The sequence below is a fragment of the Bos taurus genome, chromosome 12 (assembly GCF_002263795.3).
Source record: "Bos taurus isolate L1 Dominette 01449 registration number 42190680 breed Hereford chromosome 12, ARS-UCD2.0, whole genome shotgun sequence".
NCBI lineage: Eukaryota > Metazoa > Chordata > Mammalia > Artiodactyla > Bovidae > Bos > Bos taurus.
Window position 1 is genome coordinate 69,834,785 of NC_037339.1, and position 24,562 is coordinate 69,859,346.

Below are 24,562 nucleotides of genomic sequence, written 5' to 3' on the forward strand. Positions count from 1 at the left end.
CTCAGTAATATTATCTGAAGACAAAAACACACACTGAGACATACATATATATCCAGATAGAGACTTTATAATTTTTTTGTTTGATCAGAAGAACCTGACAGGGTAAAGAAATTGGGTAGGGGAAAGAGTGAGGGAATCTGGGCTCTCCTTTCCCCTGAGAGACAGGAGAAGTTAGCTTGGAATTCTTTATGATGTTAGGAGAGTTTTCTGATTTTTTAGGCTTTGAATTATAGGAGAAAGTCCTAGTATTTTAACAGAGGATTTTTGAACACAGAGTAAGGTGGGAGATTGTTCTTCCCAAGTAGAGTGGGTAAGAAAATCCCAGGAAAAAGTAAAGGGCAGAGCACGCTGGCTGATGAAGTGGTACAAGCATTAGCAAGCTGCTCAGGGAGAAAGATTCTAGGAGGCAGCAGGGCCTGGAGGAGGTAATTTTTTTTTTTTGTCCCAGGAAAACAAGTTTGTCATTCAGTGGTGCAAATTTGTTGCAGGTAGCAGCAGGAGCCAAGCTCCAACTCCCAGCGCATTGTTTGCCTTGTTGAGAAAAACACAATCCTAGTGCATAAGGCTTGCTGGGGGTTGTAGTTTAGGCAGAGTGAGAGAAAGAGGAAGAAAAGTCAGAAGTCTCCAGCCAGAAGTTTGGGTGAAACCTGCAGTTACCTTACATCTGAGGCATGGCATCAAATGTCAGGTGTGGTTCTTTTTCCTCCATCTTGGTCTTGTTGTAGTAAAAAATTAAAATGACAGATCCGGAAAGCTCATGCAGGCAGGATTCATTAAACAAGCGACATGAAATACACTCCTGAGGCGTGAGAGCAGATCGACCTCTGTAAGAGTGGTCCCACCCTTTCTTTTAATGTCCTTTGTTCCTTCTCCTAAGTGGTCCCTGGAGCCTGATTTGTTCTGCCCCATGTCAAACAGCTAGTTGTGATTTTGGTGTTCTGGTAGAAAATGAGCGCATGTCCTTCTATTTTGCCATTTAAAGATATCACTAGCAATATCACAAGGTTGCCAGGGGAAGTATCAATAACCTCAGATATACAGATGTCACTACTCTAGTGGCAGAAAGCAAAGAAGAACTAAAGAGCCTCTTGATTAAGGTGAAAGAGGGGAGTGAAAAAGCTGGCTTAAAACTCAACATTTAAAGCACGAAAATCATGGCATCTGGTCCCATCACTTCATGGCAAATAGATGGGGAAACAATGGAAACAGTGACAGACTTTATTTTCTTGGGCTCCTAAATCACTGCAGACGGTGACTGCAGCCATTAAATTAAAAGATGCTTGCTCCTTGGAAGAAAAGCTATGAAAAACCTAGACAGCATATGAAAAAGCAGAGACATCACTTTGCCAACAAAGGTCCATATAGTCAAAGCTATGGTTTTTCCAGTAATCATGTATGGATGTGAGATTTGGACCATAAAGAAGGCTGAGCACCAAAGAATTGATGCTTTTGAACTGTGGTGCTGGATAAGACTCTTGAGAATCCCTTGGACTGCAAGAAGATCCAACCAGTCAATCCTAAAGGGACTCAATCCTGAATATTCATTAGAAGGACTGATGTTTAAGCTGAAGCTCCAATACTTTGGTCACCTGATGGGAAGAAGCTGACTCATTGGAAAAGACCCTGATGCTGGGAAAGATAGAGGGCAGGAGTAGAGGAGATGACAGAGGATGAGATGGTTGGATGGCATCATTCTTTAAATGGACATGAGTTTGAGCAGGCTCTGAGAGATGATGAAGGACAGGGAAGCCTGGTGTGCTGTAGTCCACGGGGTTGCAATGAGTCGGAAAGGTCGGAAAGGACTGAGCGACTGAAGAACAACAGCAGCATCAATCAGGGCTTGTACCTGAGACCAACCAGGGAAGGGGTCATGTTGGGTGTGTTTTTCCCATCAAAGGTTTTTACTCCAGGCTGAAGAGTTTTCTTTTGTTTTATTTTACTCAGGCTTTTTTATTTCTTTGTTTGCCTTTTAGTTGCCACTTTTTAACTGCCATTTTGGACTCCTTTCTCAAACTACCTAACATTTCCTTATATCTGTAGAAACACAGGTTAAGGACTGGTAGTATTTCAGACAAAACCTCAAAATTATAACCCATATGTATCAGTTTGTGTGAATGTGTGTGTTCAGTGAAGTCGGACACTTTTGCAACCCCATGGACTGTAGCCTGCCAGATTCCTCTGTCCATCAAATTTTCCAGGGAAGAATACTGGAGTGGGTCCCATTTTCTATTCCAGGAGATCTTCCCCATCCAGGGATTGAACCCACATCTCCTGCCTTGACAGGAGAGTTCTTTACCACTGTGCCACTTGGGAAGCCCATTCATTAGTTTACTCAATCTTATAGAATTAATTATTTTTACTAACATTTTCATGAAATCAGAAATTCTGTTAAATTATAAATATCTTACCTGGTTCAGCAGCATGATATAAAAGTTATCAGAAACCTGTTCTTGTCAGAAGTCCTTCCTGTGACTCTTCTAAAAGATGAAGCAATTTGGAAAGTCTCAGCTTAAACTGTCTGCAGATGATTAAGTACTTAAAAAGCAGAGTCAGAGATCTGATTACAGTGTTTTTGTTTTTTTTTAAAATATAAATTTATTTATTTTAATTGGAGGTTAATTACTTTGCAATATTGTATTGGTTTTGCCATACATCAACATGAATCCACCACAGGTATACACGTGTTCCCCATCCTGAACCCTCCTCCCTCCTCCCTCCCCATACCATCCCTCTGGGTCATCCAAGTGCACCAGCACCAAGCATCCTGTATCATGCATCAAACCTGGACTGGCAATTCGTTTCATATATGATATTATACATGTTTCAATGCCATTCTCCCAAATCATCCCACCCTCTCCTTCTCCCACAGAGTCTAAAAGACTGTTCTATACATCTGTGTCTCTTTTGCTGTCTCACATACAGGGTTATCGTTACCATCTTTCTAAATTCCATATATATGCGTTAGTATACTGTATTGCTGTTTTTCTTTCTGGCTTACTTCACTCTGTATAATAGTCTCCAGTTTCATCCACCTCATTAGAACTGATTCAAATGTGTTATTTTTAATGGCTGAGTAATACTCCATTGTGTATATGTACTGCAGCTTTCTTATCCATTCATCTGCTGATGGACATCTAGGTTGCTTCCATGTCCTGGCTATTATAAACAGTGCTGTGATGAACATTGGGGTACACATGTCTCTTTCAATTCTGGTTTCCTTGGTGTGTATGCCCAGCAGTGGGATTGCTGGGTCATAAGGCAGTTCTATTTCCAGTTTCTTAAGGAATCTCCACACTGTTCTCTATAGTGGCTGTACTAGTTTGCATTCCCACCAACAGTGTAAGAGGCTTCCCATTTCTCCACACCCTCTCCAGCATTTATTGCTTGTAGACTTTTGGATCACAGCCATTCTGACTGGCATGAAATGGTACCCCATAGTGGTTTTGATTTGCATTTCTCTGATAATGAGTGATGTTGAGCATCTTTTCATGTGTTTGTTAGCCATCTGTATGTCTTCTTTGGAGAAATGTCTATTTAGTTCTTTGGCCCATTTTTTGATTGGGTCGTTTATTTTTCTGAGTTGAGCTGTAGGAGTTGCTTGTATATTTTTGAGATTAGTTGTTAGTTGCTTCACTTGCTATTATTTTCTCCCATTCCGAAGGCTGTCTTTTCACCTTGCTTATAGCTTCCTTTGTTGTGCAGAAGCTTAGTTTAATTAGGTCCCATTTGTTTATTTTTGCTTTTATTTCCAATATTCTGGGAGGTGGGTCATAGAGGACCCTGCTGTGATTTATGTTAGAGAGTGTTTTGCCTATGTTCTGCTCTAGGAGTTTTATAGTTTCTGGTCTTACGTTTAGATCTTTAATCCATTTTGAGTTTATTTTTGTGTATGGTGTTAGAAAGTGTTCTAGTTTCATTCTTTTACAAGTGGTTGACCAGTTTTCCCAGCACCACTTATTGAAGAGATTGTCTTTTCTCCATTGTATATTCTTGCCCCCTTTGTCAAAGATAAGGTGTCCATAGGTGCGTGGGTTTATCTCTGGGCTTTCTATTTTGTTCCATTGATCATATTTCTGTCTTTGTGCCAGTACAATACTGTCTTGATGACTGTGGCTTTGTAGTAGAGCCTGAAGTCAGGCAGGTTGATTCCTCCAGTTCCATTCTTTTTTCTCAAGATTGCTTTGTCTATTCGAGGTTTTTTTGTATTTCCATACAAATTGTGAAATTTTTTGTTCTAGCTCTTTGAAATTACATTAAATCTATAGATTGCTTTGGGTAGTACACTCATTTTCACTATATTGATTCTTCCAATCCATGAACATGGTATATTTCTCCATCTATTAGTGTCCTCTTTGATTTCTTTCACCAGTGTTTTACGGTTTTCTATATATAGGTCTTTAGTTTTTTTAGGTAGATATATTCCTAAGTATTTTATTCTTTTCATTGCAATGGTGAATGGAATTATTTCCTTAATTTCTCTTTCTATTTTCTCATTTTTAGTGTATAGGAATGCAAGGGATTTCTGTGTGTTGATTTTATATCCTGCAACTTTACTATATTCATTGATTAGCTCTAGTAATTTTCTGGTGGAGTCTTTAGGGTTTTCCATGTAGAAGATCATGTCATCTACAAATAGTGAGTTTTACTTCTTCTTTTCCAATTTGGATTCCTTTTATTTCTTTTTCTGCTCTGATTGCTGTGGCCAAAACTTCCAAAACTATGTTGAATAGTAGTGGTGAAAGTGGGCACCCTAGTCTTGTTCCTGACTTAGGGGGAATGCTTTCAATTTTTCACCATTGAGGATAATGTTTGCTGTGGGTTTGTCATATGATTACAGTGTTTTTTGACAGTGAAGTTTAACCAAGTTGTTGGGACATACAGTATTTTAAAATAACAACTAGAATTATGACTGATACAATGATACCAGTACATATCCAAATTTCAGAAACTTTAATTTTTACCATGTCTATGTTAATAACATTCATTCAGAAAGTATACTCAAAGCAACTTTATCACTCTTGTGATAATGCTGTCCAGTAATTTTATATACCAAATAATACTAGTTAAGTATTTTTCTTAGATGCACTGGGGCTCTCTAAAGCATTTTAAAGCTGTCTGGAAGTCAAAAGAACTTTAATGAAAATTGTATATTTGAAAAGTTTGTGAAAAATTTTCAAAACACTTGGTCAAATAAGGTCATAGATCACTGTGAAACATTACTTATTCCTTAACCAAAGTGAGACGACATCTCAAACACAAATATAGATCACTTATAGGCACAGAAGTGCACACAATCTGTTAAAGTCAGCATTCCAGGGGAACTTTGTCCTTCTAACAGAAAGAGAAATCCACATCTAGTCTTGTACCAGTTTGCTTTTAATAATAAAAGTCATTTACTTAATTAAATTCAGTATAAACTTAGCCCATCTGTACCATGCACAAAGTTCTTTTTTCAGTGTTGCCTTACTGCAAACCTTTCATCATTTTCTCTATCTATGTTATTTTCTTAAATTATCCCACGTTGAAACAACTGCATAAACTTCCATCATTTAACTTGATTTAGCACAACTCTAAAATTTTACATTAGCAAATATCTGTAGAGATCATTTATATCTAAAAGGCACAAAAAGAGAAATGCAAATTTCTCTTCTAACTCATTATACAAAACTCAATCATCTTGGCTATTTTCAGGAAATTTTTTTTTTCTCCATTTCTCAAGTATCCACTTAAGTTTTAAAAAACAGATAATAGTAATAGCAATGTATATCATTTGCTCACATTCACATGGTTCACTTTAAGCAAAACCAGAAAGAGGGAATAGGATTTGGACTCAGGCAGGAAGACAACACAGACACCCACACACACATCCTCCAATATAAGCCAAGTTGCAAAAAGCCCATTTTGATACAATAGCAGAGCCATTAGGGGTCATTGTTCTCCAGATCTTAGAGAGTATTGAGAATACACAGTGCTACAATAAACATACAGTTTTCTTTCATTTACATGAACATAGCTGAAGATCTCCCAGTTTTGCAACATATACCCTAGCGGAACTGTAAGATGGAACAGAGCTCTGATCATCCATTATTCATGGCTGGTTTCATCAAATATCAAGCAAACAATAATTCAAAATGTTCTCTCAGGATCACAGTTCCCTAGCCCCAAAAAGGGAGATTCCAAAACCATGTCCCTTTAGTCAAAATGGGGAGAACTTCAACCACCATCCCATCAGAAATAAAGCTGAATGAACGACCAAGGCTAGTCCAAAAGGGAAAATGCTAACCAGTGCTGCACCACAGGCAAACCTATTGGCATCATCACACATGAGCTGCATTACTCACCAAAGACATCTCAGTTGGCCAGTGCAAGTACTGACGCACATACAAACAACAAATATATGGTCCCACATACAAAGAACCAGCCCAGGTATAGCCCCCAAATTCCACCTCCATTTCCAGATGGAGGCCACAGAGTGACCTGGGTCCCAAAAGAGAATAGACACAGAGTGACTCACCCCAAAATGATACATACAAAAGCATATAGAATATGGTTGCACAGACAGAAATTCAGAGGAGGTGTAAAAATTTTACATCCACACCCAGGTAGAGGCCTCTAAACAGATTGGCCCAGCTCTCTAAAGAGAACAGACCCAGAGTGGCTCACTTTCTGTATAAGGGTAGCAGCCCAAATGGAGTAGAGAGAGTTCCCAGCCTGCACAAGCTGGAATGACTTTCCTTCCAAGCAACACTGAGTGTGGACTGCAGCTCTGGACATTTTTTTTCTTCAAACAGTCTTGTGCCATGAGGCAGTTGGTACCTCTCAAGGACAGTGCCTCCCAGTTCCCTGGAGCAAATGAGCTCCAGCAGCCTCTGGGAACTCAGAGAAGGGGCTTTCTGTGGCTGGAGTTGACCTACTATGGCTGCCTTGCCAGAGTTGTAACTGAAAGCAAGTTCATGTGTCTGATGTACAGTGAGGCCAAACAATAAGGAAATGTCAGAGTTTGGAGCAGAGCAAGGTTTATTGTAGGGCCATGCAAGGAGATGCGTGGCTCATCCCCCGAAACTCCAAAATCCCCAAAGGATTTCAGGAAAGTATTTTTAAAGGCTAGGTAAGGGAGGAAGTATTTTTAAAGGCTAGGTAAGGGAGAGGGGTCACAGGGTATGTGATCAGCTCATGTACAATTCTCTAGATTGATTGATGGTGAGGTAAAAGGACAGTGTCACAGGGGTTAACATTATCAATCCTTAGGCTTCAAGGGACCTAGGTGCTATATGCTCATGGCCATCAACTAGTTAACATCTTCCTTTAGGTGGGGGTTTTCTCATCTTAAAACAACTCAGGAAATATGATTCAAATACTGTCATCTAGGTGCTTCAGATAGGAGTTAAAGCAGAGGATATGGGGAAGGGATCTGTCTTGGGAAGACCCCATAGGGTCCTGCTCAGTTACAGATAAAGACCTATGAAGGACCGGGGTGGATGCAGGGTAGGAGGATAAAGGTAGGTATGTCAGTGAGTGTTCAAGATGAAAGATGAACAAGATGGAAACCAACCTGGCTGTGAGAAAAGGTTCCTTTTGGGGCAGAGAGATATGTGATGTGAAAAGCAGGTTGGGGCTACTGCAAATATGCAGGCACTCACATTGGTCCTGATTGTACTGAGGCAGGAGGCTTGGCTTTGCAAGCTGCATAAGATGATATATCTCTTAAATTCACCTAAATGCACCAATGTTTATTTCTCAGGGACTGATAAACTTTGAGCAAACTGTTGAAGCATCAAGATAACTCACAAGATTCTCAATTCTTTGGTCTTGAATTGTGTCCTTTAATTAAGAAAATATGAATTACATATTCATGTGCATTTAATTCAGGTTCTGAAATGATTATTTGATCCAAGTAAAGTAATTTCTTTCCTATGCTTTGGTTTCTCAAATCCCAATGAGTGGCATCAAAGTCTTGCTTTGGTAGGCAGATATACTCCCTACTTTCAGAAAGGATACCTGGAACTTGGAAACAAGAGCTCTGTCATTCCTCGTGGGGAAGAAGTTTAATAGTTTAGATGAACGTGGTTGATTGGAACAGATACTAAAGACCAGATATTCTGAGGCGAATCAGTACTAGGCACTCTGAGGGACTTTGGTGATGATTGAGTCCTGTACCTAGTGGTGGCCATGCACCTGTTACATGCAGATAGGGCATCACCTGCTCTTGCTTACTAGTTCCAATCAGCAATACTTTAATCCCATCACAACGTTGGGAGTTGGTCAGCAAGAACAGTGTTTTACTTGTGACTCCTCATTTTTTACTCTCACTGTTACTGAAATTTTGCAAATGTATCAAATGTGTGTGTCTTTTTTTCTCTTAAAGATGAAGATTTAAAAGTTATCTGTGTGTAATAGTATATTCTTGGTGTTAGCTGTAGTGTGGGAAAAAGTTTTGGGAATATGTGTGTTGATAAGACAAGGGACACTGTGAAGAAGTATAAGTCTTTGATTAGCTGATAGGAGAGAAGGGAGACAAAAGGCCAGGCATGAAGCAGAAAAGGCCTAGAAGTTCTTAGGCAGGAAGGCTCTGCAGTGCCCACAGCCTGGTGGACCCCAGGCCAGAGGGTGTGGAGAAAACTGGAGAGCCTTGGGGAGGGTGGGGCATGCAGCCTGCACTGCTGCTTCAATTATTTTGAAGTGGAAAGAACAGAGAGCAAATAAATGGGGAAGGGATGAGAAAATGGATTTTGAACAAGTTTTAGAAACCAAGGAAAGTCTCAGAGGAAAGGAGAGAAGATTCTAGCTTGAGCATTGACACTCATGACTAATTGGATTTGGCTTGGGCCACTCTGATAAAGCCAGAGTGGTGACCCACATCATGATATCTCACCAGCAATGTGGGTGTTCTGATATCACCCTGGATGGGTTCCAGTGACATCTGTGCCAGGCACTGTGCTTGGTCATGGAGATTCCATAAAGTATGTAAGTAGTCATTGCCCTGAAGGAATGTGGTCTCTGGTGGGACAGTTAGCAGGAAATATGGTTGCTGAATGACGATCTATAGGAGGAGAGGGAAGGAGAAAGGATCATGGTGGAGAGGACAATTCTTGGGGTGGAACTGGGTTGAGGGATAGCTCATGGCAGTGGTTGAATTGTTGAGTATACGCCCTCAGGGATAAATTGGAATTAAGGAGTCAATTTATCCAGGTCTCCAGGTCCAAATCCTTATTTAGGTGGTGACATATGATTTAGGTTCCTGTCAGTCATCTAAGGGAGGTGAAAATCTTCATCTTTCTATGGTATCCAGAGGGCTCTGTCTGGCATTTTGTGATTTGGCAGCAAAGGAATTTGTGATAGTCCTTAAATCAAGAGCCGTGGGGAAAGAAATTTGCCTGATTGAGTAAATTCATCTCTTTTCTGCATGGGATTACTCAAGAGTGGTGTCATGGTGACAGCTGCTCTTTGTCTGACTTTGTCCTGTTCAGAGCAACATTGATCCTTTCAGTTAATCCCTCAGCAGCCCAGGCGGGTATTCTCCAGGTGTTCTCCCCACTTTCCAGAGACCAATACTGAGAGGTTACATGACTAATTCAAGGTCATACAACCAGAGAGTGGTAAAACCTAGACTCTGACACAGGAAGATTTCCGCCTGAGGTACACCAAGTACAATTTTTTTCTCTTTAAATTTTAAAAAATAGCAAAATGCACAAACAAAAAATGGTAAAATGCACAAACCATAAAGTTATCATCTTAACCAGTTTTAAGCATTTGATTAAGGGTTGTTATGTACATTCACATTATTATACAACCTATTTTCAGAACCCTTTTCATCCTGCATTAGTGTGTCATTAAACACTAACTCCCCAGTCCCTTTCCAGCCCCTGGGAATCACAGGGCCACTTTGTTTCTCTCTAAATTTGACTGCTCTGAGTACCTTCATGTAAGTAGAATCATACAGTATTCGTCCTGTGTCCATTTTACACCCCCTCCCTCACCATCAGTGTGTAAGGGCCCAGTTTCTTCACATCCTTGCCAGACCTTCTCTTTTCTTCTTTGTTTCCCCCATATTAGTTCCTCTAAAATGTGTGAGGTGGTGTCTCATTTCCCTAATGGTTAGTGATGTTGAGCATCTTTCTTGCTCAACCAGAATTTTACAGAGGACCTCTCAGGCAGGATGTCATTATCTGGGTAAGTCCCAGTGCTAATTTCCTGAGTGATTTCTGTAGGGAATAACTGTAGGATAAATGACCCAACATCTTTTAAGCCAGTTTGTTAATAAAACTCATAGATTTATACTTTTGTTTTGGAAGGAAATTGAGACCTAGAAATATTAAGGGTCATGAACGTTCTGAACTGGAATGGAGTAGGGGAGCAGCGGGGAGGTGGACCTTCAAGGCCCTGGGTCCTCATTACCACTGCTGGGAGTAAAATCCAGTCTTCTGACTCCTGGAAGGGTCAGGGTCCCTTAGGCATGCCAGGCAGGGTTTGCACAACCTGAAGCTCAGTCTGTTATTGCTTATTTAATAATTCATAGACATTCATTTATTTTACATATAATTCTTGAGCATCTTCTCTGCACTATAACTATATTGTGCGAGGAATAAAGCAATAGGTATAAGAAATCTGATCTCTACTTTTACAGGTTGAAAATTTCCTAACTCTGGCAAAGTCAGTAAATTGATCTTAATCTTTGGGCTATCTCTGCATATTAATTTTTATCACTTACACAGTGCATACTGGATTTGAATGGGGTTTTGTGGGGTGACCTTCTATATAGTTACTGTTTTCTCTTATTAAAATTAATAAGTAATTTGCAGAGAGATAATTTGAGATTATGTAAATATCATACTTCACATCAAACTTTTACCCATTAATTTTAAGTTCCTTGAATAACTTTCTAACTCCATTGTTCCTTCTATCTATGTTTGTTTGTATTCTAGAATGGAAAAGCTTTCCCTTCTCTCTTGTTTATGTGGTGGTAAGGATTCATGGATTCATTCATTATTTAATGGGTTATAATTCATTGCCATATATTTTTATTTTTTTTTCTAAAGGCGAGATTGTTTCTTTTATTTATTTATTATTTCAGGCTGTGCTGAGTCTCTATTGCTGTGTGTGGGCTTTCCTTGTGGAGAACAGGGGCTACTTTCTAGTTGTGGTTTGTGAGCAGTGGTCTCTCTTGTTTCAGAGCATGGGCCCTAGAGTGAGTGGGCTTTAGTAGTTGCAGTTCTTGGGCTCAGCAGTTGCAGCTTAGGGGCTCTAGAGTGCTGGCTCAGTGGTTATCCTGTGACATGTGGGATCCTCCTGGACCAGGGATCAAAGCTGTCTTATCTGCACTGGCACGTGGATTCTTTACCACCAAGGAAGCCCCATTTATCTATTTCTGTGCTTGAAGTATCCCAGGTTTGTCTAGTGAGAGGCCTTCAAACTGACTTCCCTGTCCTTTCTACACATCCTCATGATTCTGTTGAAGAAAATTTGCACAACATGAAAGTTGGGAATTACAATTTATTTGAGGCAAAATGAGGACTGCAGCCCGGGAGACAGCCTTAGAGAAATGGCTCCAGGGAGGCAAGAGGAAGACTTAGGATATATAGGAGTTTTGCAACAAAGGGCAAGTAGTCAGGAACATCAAAATAATATTGTAAATTAAAGAAGATCGAATTCCCCAAGTTAAGGAATTTAGTGCTTTTCTATATATGGGAAGACAGGAGTCTGGCTCATTGAAGTTATTCCTTTGATATGTATTTCTGTTATCTGGAGCCAGTATCCTGTGTTTTCATATGCTGAATTTCCTTAGGGCTCATCACAGGGAATGGCTGCAGAGAGTGGCTGTGGTCTTTGGCTGCTAGATGGCAGGTAGTTTTTTCCTTCCTGAATTTTCTCAGGGCTCACCAGCTCTTGCTGATGTTTGTGACATCCTTATTTACTAATATTGCAGGAAATATTTAATTTCTTAAAATAATTTCATCTCTCAATTCCTTGAGCACTTCCTTATTTTATGGTGCAAGGTGTTCCAGGCCTGGCTTGTACTTTCTCTGGCTGCTGTTTTTCACCTACTGATAGTGGTTCTGTTGCTGGAAATGCCTGGGGCTTTGCTCACCTGGTTAATACTAGTTACAGAAGCACGCACAGATGTTCCCTTTTTGGAGCCAGTGTTGTGACCTGACCTGTACTTGTAGTATTTAGGATTGTGAGAAGAGTCTCAGCAACAACCATTAGGGAACTTCAAAAAGGCAAGGTTTATTACTCACATGTCCTGGAGGGCACAAGGCACATGTTGGGTGACACAGTGATGTTCTGGATGAAAGAGAGAGAGTTCAGTTCAGTTCACTCAGTAGTGTCCAACTCTTTGCGACCCCATGGACTGTAGCATGCCAGGCTTTCCTGTCCATCACCAACTCCCAGAACTTACTCAAACTCATGTCCATTGAGTTGGTGATGCCATCCAACCATCTCATCCTCTGTCGTCTCCTTCTCCTACTGCCTTCAATCATTCCTAGCATCAGGGTCTTTTCCAATGAGTCAGTTCTTTGTGTCAGGTGGCCACAGTATTGGAGTTTCAGCTTCAGCATCAGTCCTTCCAATGAATATTCAGGACTGATTTCCTTTAGGATGGACTGGTTGGATCTCCTTGCAGTCCAAGGGACTCTCAAGAGTCTTCTCCAACACTACAGTTCAAAAACATCAATTCTTCGGCACTCAGCTTTCTTCATAGTCCAACTCTCACATCCATACCTGACTACTGGAAAAACCATAGCTTTGACTAGATGAGCATTTGTCAACAAAGTAATGTCTCTGCTTTCTACTATGCTGTCTAGGTTTGTCACAGCTTTTCTACCAAGGAGCAAGCATCTTTTATTTTCATGGCTGCAGTTACCATCTGTAGTAATTTTGGAGCCCAAGAAAATAAATTCTGTCACTGTTTTCATTGTTTCCGCAACCATTTGCCATGAAGTGATGGTACCGGATGCCATGATCTTTGTTTTTTGAATGTTGATTTTTAAGCCAGCTTTTTCACTCTCCTCTTTCACTTTCATCAAGAGGCTCTTTAGTTCCTCTTTACTTTCTGCCATAAAGATGGTGTCATCTGCATATCTGAGGTTATTGATAGTTCCCCCAGCAGTCTTGATTTCAGCTTGTGCTTCATCCAGCCCAGCATTTCGCACGATGTAATCTGCATATAAGTTAAATAAGCAGGGTGACAATATATAGCCTCGACGTACTCCTTTCCCAATTTGGAACCAGTTCGTTGTTCCATGCCTCATTGGGGTTGAGATTGTGGTGTCTAGTATTCAGCAGGTTCACTCTTTATTGGTTAATTAAAACGTGAGAGTGGGAATTAAAAGAACAGGAAGGGAGAAGCAAGCAGGCAGTGAGATAGTCTGTTATCATGTCAACCTGAGCTTTCTACAAAAGGGAACTTCATGGGTGAGCTGGCTTGGCTCTTTATCTAGTCGTGTAGCTTGCATGTGTTCATTGGAGGTGAATGTAGATATTCTTAAGACTTCAAGTCTAGGAGGAAGCATCTCAAGTAACCCTGAGAAAAGTGCTCTGAGGAGGTGAGGGTGTAGAGCCCAGTTATATAGGAGTTTTACCCTAAAGGACAGGTAGTCTGAATGTCAAAATATTATTCTTAATGGAAGAAAGCCAGATATCTCAAATTAAAGAATTTAGTGCTTTTCTTTGAATGGGAAGATGCAGGAATCTGGGCTCATGGAAATCATTCCTTTGATATGCTCCTCAGTTATCTGGGGCCAGTATCCTGTGTTTTGTCATCTTGAGCTCCCTCTGGGGTCACTATTGGGAGTTGCTGCAGTTTGACCCTGTTGCTGGGAAGGATTGAGGGCAGGAGGAGGAGGGGCAACAGAGGATGAAATGGTTGGATAGCATCATCAGCTCAGTGGGTATGAGTTTGAGCAAACTCCGGGAGATCGTGAAGGGCAGGAAATCCTGGCGTGCTGCAGTCCATGGGGTTGCAATAAGTCAGACATCACTGAGTGACTGAACAGCAACAACATATAGCAGGGTTTTTTGTTTGTTTGTTTGTTTCCTTCCTGTGTTCCCAAAGGACTCACCAGTTCACTCACTCAGAGGGAGGCGGCTGCAATCATTGATGACTCTGGCATCCTTTGTTTACTGATATGGGAAGTAGTATTTTATTTCTCAACTGTGAAAGTTCTCATCATGAGAAAATTATTTTGTAATTGTGTAGGTTAAAGAAACAAAGCCTCTAACATTTGGGTGCTGGAATGTTCTTTGCAACTGGTGTGTCTTTGCTTTTAGGACCCCTCCAGTGTATAGAGCTAGGGCATATATATGAATGTGTTGTTGTTTAGTCATTAAGTTATGTCTGACTCTTTTCTGACCTCATGCACGATAGTCCGCCAGGCTCCTCTGTGCCTGGGATTTCCCAGGCAAGATACTGGAGTGGGTTACCATTTCCTTCTCCAGGGCATCTTTCTGATCCAGGGATCGAATCCATGTCTTCTGCATTGGCAGGTGGATTCTTTACCAATGAGCCACCAGGGATGCCCATATATTCCCCAAATGTAGACATTTCTTTTTAATAAAGCCCATTAATATAGGGTTCTAATTAGACAGAGATTGTTACCGAGCCCAAGCTCACTATGCTTACCTCACAATAGACTGATGAATCTGACAGACAGCTGCTGAGGCAAGGTAGAGACTTTAATTGGGGAACTGACAGAGAAGATGGCAGGCTAGTGCCTCAAAATAACCATCTTATTGGGGTCTGGATGCCAGTTTCTTTTATAGATCACAGAGAAAAAAACAATAAGGAGCTAAAGTCAAAAGTCAAAATAAAGAGGGAGAGGCAGTAAAGTAAAAGGGTCTTCAGTCTTGCAAAACATCTTCAAGGGAATGGCCAGCCTTTGAAGGGGGCGTGTCAAGCTCTTCTACTCACAGGTGGGCAGGGACAAGCTATCTCTCCATGAGCTGAACAAAGGCACTGTGGTTTACAGTCAAGCAAAAGGGCAAGGGTTCTTTGAGGCAGGCCATTGTGTATGATTTTAATAATAAAAGCAAGTCAAAGAAAGAGTTTCCAACACGGAGTCAGAATTGGCTTCTTCTCTGCAACAAGATGTATAGTTTGAATTTATGTCTCTCTTCTTTTTTCTTAATTTTTAACAGGTGGATAAATCCCTTGTTTAAAATTGGTTACAAACGGAGATTAGAAGAAGATGACATGTACTCGGTGCTTCCGGGAGATCGCTCCCAGCACCTTGGAGAAGAGCTGCAAGGGTGAGCACAGGCAGCAGGGAGAAGGGAAGGGAGAGTGAGAATTTCCACGTTTGGGGCAGGCTTTGCCTTCCTCTGGGTTCTTCTGAGCCTCCTGACACTGCATACTCACCCCCTCAGGCTGACCCCGGTCTTAGCCCACTTTGGAAGCTCAGGGAGCCTGTGTTCCCTGTGCATCAGTGCAAGTGGAGGGAGCCCACAGCTGAGGCCTTGGAGGCTGAACTCTGTCTCTAGAGGTGGGATCCCTGAAGTGTTACTGAGTCCAGGCTCGCTCTGCTCGCCGCATGACAGACCAATGAATCTGAGAGACAAGGTGTTGAGGCAAGGAATATGACTTTATTCAGAAAGCTGGCTGACCAAGACGATGGCAGACTAGTCTCAGAGTAACCTTCTTATCGAAGTCTGGATGCCATGTTCTTTTGTAGAATCAGAGAGAGAGAAACAATGAGTAACTAAAGTCAAAAGGCAGAATAGAGAGGGAGAGGCAGTGGGGAAGTAAAGTGAAAGGATTTTCAGTTTTGCAAAACATCTCCAAGGGAATGGCCAGCCTTTAGAAGGGGAGTGTTACTCTCTTCTATTCACAGATGGGCAGGTCAGATTATCTAAGAGCTGAACAAAGGCACTTTAGTTTACAGTCATTCAGAAGGGCAGGGTCCTCTGAGGCAAGCCATTATGTATGATTGTAATAACAAAAGCAACAAAAAGCAAGTCAGAGAAACAGTTTCCAACATTTAGTCAGAATTAGCTTCTTTTCTCGGAGAAGGCTCTCACCTAGAAAATCCCATGGATGGAGGAGCCTGGTAGGCTGCAGTCCATGGGGTCGCACAGAGTTCGAAGCAACTTAAGAGCAGCAGCAGCAGCAGCTTCTTTTCTGCAACAGGAGGAGGGTCTTTGCCCTCTTGAGCTGCTCGTGGTGCTGTGAATCCAGCAAAGTTTGGCAGGAACTTGTTTCCTGAGACTAGGACTTTTCCCTTCAAGGCCTGTTGAAGGGAAACAGGCCTGGTGCTTCAGGGTCTGCACCGTTCATGTTTGCTCACAGGAGCCCTGTGAGCAATTAGTCAGCATCTATGGGGCAGCCACAGAGCGCCCTGTGGTAAACGCTTATCTTCCACTCTGCCACCTCCCCGTTTTCCCTATGGTGGACATGCTGTTCTTTACTGTGCTTTGTTTCTCACCACAGGTACTGGGATCAAGAAGTTTTGAGAGCCAATGAAGACACACGGGAGCCTTCTTTAATGAAAGCAATCATAAAGTGTTACTGGAAATCCTATATGCCTTTTGCGATTTTTACGCTTTTTGAGGTGAAAGCTTTTATTTACAGTGCATTGCTGTATATATGCAGATCAGTACTGAGATGGATGCATCTGGTAGGGAAAGAGGCCAGTGGTTTAAGATCAGAGGATAAAATGTCTAGGAAACATGATGTAGCTCAATGGTTGTATTTATCTTTAGAATAGAAAGATGCTTAAAGGACTGGACCTCTGGGGAATTACTCTTTTCCTTTTAACTGATTAAAATGTAGTATCCTGGAAAGGACTGAAAAGAAAAGATGTTTTATTCCAAGTTAGGATATTGTTGGTGATTAGTAAATGATATAATGATCTTTGACCAAAAAAAGATCCTACAACCTCAAGGAATATGTGTCTCATGGTTTTGCTTCTCTCCCTGTGTCATTTAGCATGTTCCTCTGACAGCCTACAGTCCATGGGGTCACAGAGTTGGACATGATTGAACAACTAACACTTTCACTTTCTGGCACCTTAAGTTAGTGGTTAGAAGCTGATCTGACTCATTCAGGATTTCCCGGCCCCTCCTCTATGTAGGAGGTAGGCTTGTAGGATTGTGCACCTCCCTTATAGTAGATAAAGTAGATTAAGTCTTTTCTTTTTGTTTGTGTGAGATGTTAGGAACTATTCATGATCATTACTCAAGATTCATTAACTCATTAGGAATTACAAAATGTTGATGTTTTAATTCTAATTTTTACCTTTTTCATTTATTAGCTAAAATACAGAGTCACTTTGTCATTGTGAACTCTTTGGTTACCCTGAGCTATAATATATATAGGAATGGCAGGGAAAATTCTTATTTTTTTAACTTAAAACTTTTTTTTCCTTCTTTGTGGAATCTTTTTTCCCTGACCAGGGATCAAACCCATGTTCCCTGCATTGAAAGTGTGGAGTCTTAACCACTGGACCACCAGTGAAGTCTCTTTTTTACTTTTTTTTTTCTTAATATATGTGCTTTATTGTAGTATAGTTGATTTACAATGTTTCAGGTGTACAGCAAGGTGATTCAATTATATGTAGTAGTGTTAGTCACTCAGTCCTGTCCAACTCTTTGTGACCCCATGGATTGTAATCTGCCAGGCTCCTCTGTCCATGGAATTCTCTAGGCAAGAATACTGGAGTGGGTTATCATTCCCTTCTCCAGAGGATCTTCCCAACCCAGGGATCAAACCCAGGTCTCCCACATTGCAGGTAGATTCTTTACCATCTGAGCCACAAGGGAAGCCTTCAATTATACATATATGCATATATTGTTTTTGAAATTATTTTCTATTATAGGTTATTATAAGATATTGACTATAGCTCCCTCTGCTATACAGTAAACCTTTGTTGCTTTTCATGTATTTACTTTTTTTTAAAATTAGAAATCTAGCATTCTATCCATACTAAGTCAAACAAGTGGAATCAAAATGTCATAAAATTTTTAGCTAGGCAAAAATTCATGTTTTCTAAAAAAATATATATTATACATATTATTTATGTATACAAAAGCTTTCCTACTGCACTTTATGATAAAGGTTTGAGAAAGAACATCAAAAAAAAAAAAAAAGAAGAGATGGAGAAATTGGAAAACATAAACTAAATAAAATTGGAGCACTTAATATGAAATAGAAAAAGTGAAACAAATTAGATAAAAGTAAAAGATCATCATATAGTCCAGTTATTTTTAAACATGGCTGCTCATTAGAGATATATCTAAAGCTCTGGAGAAAAAAAAGCAATACCTAGACACTTGTATTTTTCAAAAAATTCCAAGATAATTCTGATATGCATCTGGATTTTAAAAAGTGATAACATGTTTTTCTATTAAATTGCAGTTTTCATGATATAGAGTTCTATTATTTTTCTGTTGACCGATCATGACAAAATGGTATTAAGTGAGCACTAGTTACATAATTACAATAGTAAAAGATGTTTATCAGTTTTCACAATCAGTAGCCAGATAAAAAAAGAAAAGATAATTATAATTGCAAGCCATAATTAACCTAACAGTATAAAATGAAAGAAAGAAGTGAAAGTGTTAGTTGCTCAGTCATGTCTGACTCTTTGTTACCCTATGGACTGTAGCCCACCAGAATCCCACCAGAATCCTGTGGGATTCTCCAAGCAAGAATACTGGAGTGGGTTGTCATTCCCTTCTCCAGGGGATCTTTCTGATCCAGGGATCAAACTTGGGCCTTCCACAGGCAGATTCTTTACTATCCAAGCCACCAGGGAAGCCTATTAACAATATAAAATAATTACATACAATTTGGGGGGTCAGGCAGAGTGATATGGTAAGTGGAAGTGCACATATGCATATATTTTCATCCACTCAACCAGTCTGTGTCTTTTGGTTGGTGCATTTGATCTGATTACTGTTTTCTTAATTTTTTGAGTTTATTTTCTGTAGGTCTTTTCCTTCTCTTGTGTTTCCTGGCTAGAGAAGTTCCTTTAGCATTTGTTGTAAAGGTGGTTTGGTGGTGCTGAATTCTCTTAACTTTTGATTATCTGGAAAGCTTTTGATTTTTCCATCAAATCTGAAGGAGAGTCTTGCTGGGTAGAGTATTCTTGGTTGTAGGTTCTTCCCTTTGAACACTTTAAATAGATTGTGTCATCTCCTTCTGGCTTGTATAGTTTCTGTTGAGAAATCAGCGATTGCCTGATGGGAGTTCCCTTGTATTTGTTGTTTTTCTTTTGGTGCTTTTAATATTTTATCTTTGTCTTTAATTTTTGTCAGTTTGATTACTATGTTTCTTGGTGTGCTCCTCCTTTGATTTATACTAATTGGACTGTCTATGCTTCCTCAACTTGGTTGACTATTTCCTTTACCATGTTAAGGAATTTTTCAGCTATTATCTCTTCAAATAGTTTCTCAGGTCCTTTCTTTCTCTTTTCTCCTTCTGGGACCCCTATAATGAAAATGTTCACATCCTTAATGTTGTCTTTGTCTTCATTTCTTTTCATTCTTTCTGTCCTCCAGGTCACTTATTTGTTCTTCCACCTCAGTGATTCTGCTATTAATTCCTTCTAGTGTATTATTCATCTCTGTTTAGTTCTTCTAAGTCTTTGATAAACATTTATTGCATCGTCTCCATTATTCTCCCAAGATCCTGGATCATCTTCACTGTCATTATTCTGAATTCTTTTTCTGGAAGGTTGCCTAGCTCCACTTCATTTCGTTATTTTTCTGGGGTTTTATCTTATCCCTTCATCTGGGACATAATTTTCTCCTTTTTCATCTTGACTGATATTTTGTAATATGGCTCTTGTTTTAGCTGCTGTAGGGCTGTAGTTCTTCTTGCTTCTTCTGTCTTCCCTTTGATGGAGGAGGCAAAGAGGCTTGTGTAAGCTTCCTGATGGGAAGGACTGGTGGTGGGAAAAACTGGGTCCTGCTCTGGCGGGCAGGGCCTTGCTCAGTAGTTTCAATCCAATTATCTGCTGAAGGGTGGGGTTGCACTCCCTCCCTGGCAGTTTGGCCTGAGGTAACCCAGCCCTGAGGTCTATAGGGTCTATGGTAGGGTTAATGGTGACCTCCTAGAGGGCTTATATCAAGGGGGACCTTCTTGGACTGCTGCTTCCAGTGCCCCTGACTCTGTGGTGAGCCCCTGCCAACCCATGCCTTCACAGGAGACCTTCCAACACTAGCAGGTAGTTCTGGTTCAGTATCTTGTGGGGTCCCTGTTCCTTTCTACTGGGGTCCAGCCCCAGTTGGATCCAGGGATTCCCTTGGTAGGACGGCGTTGGTGACAAAGGATAGATAAAAGGGGAGAGAAAGAGGCTTGACCTGACTGGTTTACGTGGGAAACTAATAAAGTTCGTGACACCAAACTTGCTCTGAGCATGGAGGCTGCAGGCACCCTCTTGAATAGCTGAAGGTACCCCGCCTTAGGCACCTTCTCCAGTGGGTCTTAGAAGCCCAGGCAAGTAAGTGGTCTCAGAGAGCCCCCGCGCTTCAATCAGTTATCCTGAAGGAAGAACAGAGAAGAAAAGGAGAGAAAAGGAAGCAAGAACGATATGGGGAGACCAAGCTTATGTGAGCAAGGCCTGCAACTTTATTCTCCAAAGTAGTTTTTATACCTTAAGTTGTGCATAGAGGATAATAGGGGGTGTAGAGTCATGCAAGGTCAGCAGTCCTTATCGAAGCCAGGCTTTCTTTCTGCAAACTTATCATATGCAAAGGCTTTAGGTGATTTATATCATCTTCCAGACAGGAGGCCTATTAACATTTTATGACCGTTTCTTCTGATAATGGTTAGTCAATCAGAAAACTTATTTTCTCTAAAGCTGATTATTCTAAAGTCAGGCGCCACCCTCGGAAAGCACTGGATAAAGTTGCATTCCTATAGGGCAAAGGTGTGGTGGGCTATAACAAGAAAAGAATTAGCTCAAGGGTCCAAGGTTACAAACATTAAAGCTACTACTTACATATCTATATACCAACTATTAATCAATACACTCCCAGGGACACAGTAGGTAAGGGATATGGAAACTTGGCAGCAAGCATTAGCTCAACAAAGAAATCCTCTACTAGTTCTATTCCAACAATTTTAACTCCCCGAGAAGCTCTGCATTGTTAGACTATCTTAAGCTTCCCATACCTCTCATGGTTGGGAGGCTGTAAACAATCACATGCGTAGCTGTAAGAGTCCGGATACCTGTCAGGCAAGTTAGAAAGCTATCTAAGGGGTTTGGATTGGAACACACCTATTATACTCAGGAGACTTATTAACTAGAGCTTTAAGTTGATTTTCTTCAGAGAAAGGTGATTGGGGATAGCTCCCCTGTTAATGTCAGAGTGACAGTCATAAAGTAGTAAAACAGACAGATTTTGGTTACGGGGTAGACGCTCAGGCAGGTCCAGAGGATCTCTCGAGTCCTGACTCACCTTGCCCGTCAGGTCTCTCCCACATGACCTTATCATGGGTGGGAACTCCCATGCTGGTTCCTGGCACCTTTCATTTGGGTCTTGGTGTGCATGAGATTTTGTTTGTGTCCTCTATGATTGAAGTCTCTGTTTCCCTCAGTCTTGTGGAAGTCCTATAATCAAATTCCACTGGCCTTTAGGTCAGATTCTCTGGAGAGTCCCAGTTCCTTTGTCAGATCTCCGGGCTTGGAAGCCTGACATGGGATTCAGAACCTTCACAACAGTGGGAGAACTTCTTTGGCTTTATTCTTCTCCAGCTTGTGGGTCACCTACCCAATGGGTATGGGATTTGATTTCATTGTGATTGTGCCCCTCCCACTGTCTTGTGGTGTCTTCTTCTTTGTCTTTGGATGTGGGGTATCTTTTTTTTTTTTGTATGTTCCAGCATCCTCCTGTCAATAGTTTTTCAGCAGTTAGTTGCAATTTTGGTGTTCTTGCAGGGGGAGATGAGTGCATGTCCTTCTATTCTGCCATCTTGAACTGCCTGTTTTTACATATTAAAAACTAGTTTTCAAAATAGTGAGTTGCTTCTCCTCTGGGACTAATGAATTTTGTTGTTGTTGTTATGTATTTTGTTTGTTTTGTGAAGCCCCAGAGTATTTAAGCATTTCTGATGTGCTTCAGTTGTTATGATGATTACAGTCGTTATGCTTATGCCAATGTTTGGCCATCTTTGGCCAGTGGGCATCTATCCAGGTTGCGTCCTAAGTCTTTTGTACATATGCTAGTAGGCTTAGCTAGCCTTTTCTGCTTTCTGGTGTGACAAGTTATTTCTAGTTCATCTTGTACAGCTTTTCCCCCAGGCCTGGTATCAGCATTTCTTCAAGCAACTCTGGCTCCTTTTGGTGGGAAATGGTATCTAAAGTTTATAGTCTGAGCACTAGAGTTGCTCCTTGCTGCTTAGTTGGTTATTGCTTCTCAGTTTTTTGATTGGACAAAGAGAGAATACATTTAACAGTTTTTTTTTAATTTGGTTTATTTTTATTTTTGGTTGTGCTGGGTCTTTGTTGCTGTGTGGGCTTTTCTCTAGTTGCTGCGAATGGGGGCTACTCTCTAGTTGTGGTGTGTGGGCTTCTTACTGTGGTGGCTTCTCTTGTTGCAGAGTACAGGCTCTAGGGCACTCAGGCTTCAGTAGTTGTGGCACATGGGCTTAGTTACACTCTGGCATGTGGAATCTTCCTGGGTCAGAAATAGAACCAGAGTCCCCTGCATTTGGTAGGTGAATTCCTAACCACTAGACCACCAGGGATGGAGAAGGCAATGGCACCCCACTCCAGTACTCTTGCCTGGGAAAATCCCATGGGCAGAGGAGCCTGGTAGGCTGCAGTCCCTGGGGTCAGTAAGAGTCGGACACGACTGAGTGACTTCACTTTCACTTTTCACTTTCATGCATTGGAGAAGGAAATGGCAACCCACTCCAGTGTTCTTGCCTGGAGAATCTCAGGGACGGTGGAGCCTGGTGGGTTGCCATCTATGGGGTTGCACAGAGTCGGACACAACTGAAGTGACTTAGCAGCAGCAGCAGACCACCAGGGAAACTGTAGCATACATTTTTTTTTTAAGGGAAACAAATCGTGAATCTATATGAGTATTTCCAATTCAAATCAGATTCAGGACATTAGTGTTTTTTCTTCATCTTCTTTCTCTTATATCTATAATATATCTCTTTTTTCCTGTCATCTATTCTCTGTTGTCCCATATCTAATCCCAGGTTTCAATGATTCAGTTCAGTTCAGTCACTCAGTCGTGTCCAACTCTTTGCGACCCCATAAACTGCAGCACGCCAGGCAGGCCCTGTCCATCACCAACTCCCAGAGTCCACCAAAACCCATGTCCATTGAGTCGGTGATGCCATCCAACCATCTCATCCTCTGTCGTCCCCTTCTCCTCCTGACCTCAATCTTTCCCAGCATCAGGGTCTTTTCAAATGAGTCAGCTCTTCGCATCAGGTGGCAAAAATATTGGAGTTTCAGCTTCAACATTAGTCCTTCCAATGAACACCCAGGACTGATCTCCTTTAGGATGGACTGGTTGGATCTCCTTGCAGTCCAAGGAACTCTCAACAGTCTTCTCCAGCACCATAGTTCAAAAGCATCAATTCTTCTGTGCTCAGCTTTCTTTATAATCCAACTCTCACATCCATACATGACTACCTTATGATATGAACACTATCACCCATAATGTGACTTCTCAAAACCAGTTTTAGAATTTTTTGCAGTTCATATTCTTTTTAAGTAGATATATCACACAGAGGGTACATTTTCAAAAAAAATTTTTTTTTAAAAAAACCTTTTTGGAATAGTTCTTTTTTATATGGCTCTGCCAACCAATTGGATGAGTATATATTTAGTTACTTTTGTTTCATTTTACTCTGAGATTATAGGAATTGCTTTAAAATTAGTTGTTTTATAATTATCATTCTGTATAATGTTTTCATGCTTCCAGAATTAAATCACCAGAAGAAGCTACTTTTTTTTAAAACGTTGATATCCTTTTTCCATTCTAATTCCTTCTCCTTTTAGAGGCAACTTAACAAACCCATTTGGATTCATCTTTTCATTTTGTGAATGTAGTGTTTTCTGAACACTCAATTTTTCCGACTGTGCAGAAAGGTCTTAATTTCATTATTGGAACCTCAGGACTTGGGGTCGTAAAGATTTTTCTTGGAGGCATGATATGTCACATTGAATTCTGATTAAAATCCTTTGTGGTAGACATCCCTGGCATTCCAGTAGTTAGGAATCAGCCTGCCAATGCAGGGGGCACTGGTTCTATCCCTGGTCTGGAAAGATTCCACATGCTACAAGGTAACTAAACCCCACTGCACCACAACTACTGAGCCTGTGCTCTAGAGGTTGGGAGCCACAACTAAGGAAACCCACGTGCAAAGAACCCATGCTAGGCAACACGAGAAGCCACCACAATGAGAAGCCTGGGCCCTGTAACTACAGAGTAGCCCCTGCTTGCTGCAACTAGAGAAAGCTTGTTTGCAGTAATGAAGACCAGGCACAGCCAATCAATCAACCAACCAATCAACCCACCTACCAACCCAGTCAGCCTTTGTGGTACGTGTAAGTCCCTTACAGTAGGTCTGTAGCTTTTCCAGGCTCAAATGCCATGACAT

General features: G+C 41.0%; 1 protein-coding gene across 1 annotated transcript in view; it reads left to right on the forward strand.

The window, feature by feature from the left end:
• Positions 1 to 24,562, forward strand: part of LOC104973089 (ATP-binding cassette subfamily C member 4-like) — a 149,005-nt gene that overhangs the window by 42,107 nt on the left and 82,336 nt on the right. The window contains exons 2-3 of the mRNA XM_059892171.1: positions 15,136 to 15,246; positions 16,424 to 16,544. Coding sequence (XP_059748154.1) covers positions 15,136 to 15,246; positions 16,424 to 16,544 — 232 coding nt within the window. The remainder of the gene's footprint in view (positions 1 to 15,135; positions 15,247 to 16,423; positions 16,545 to 24,562) is intronic.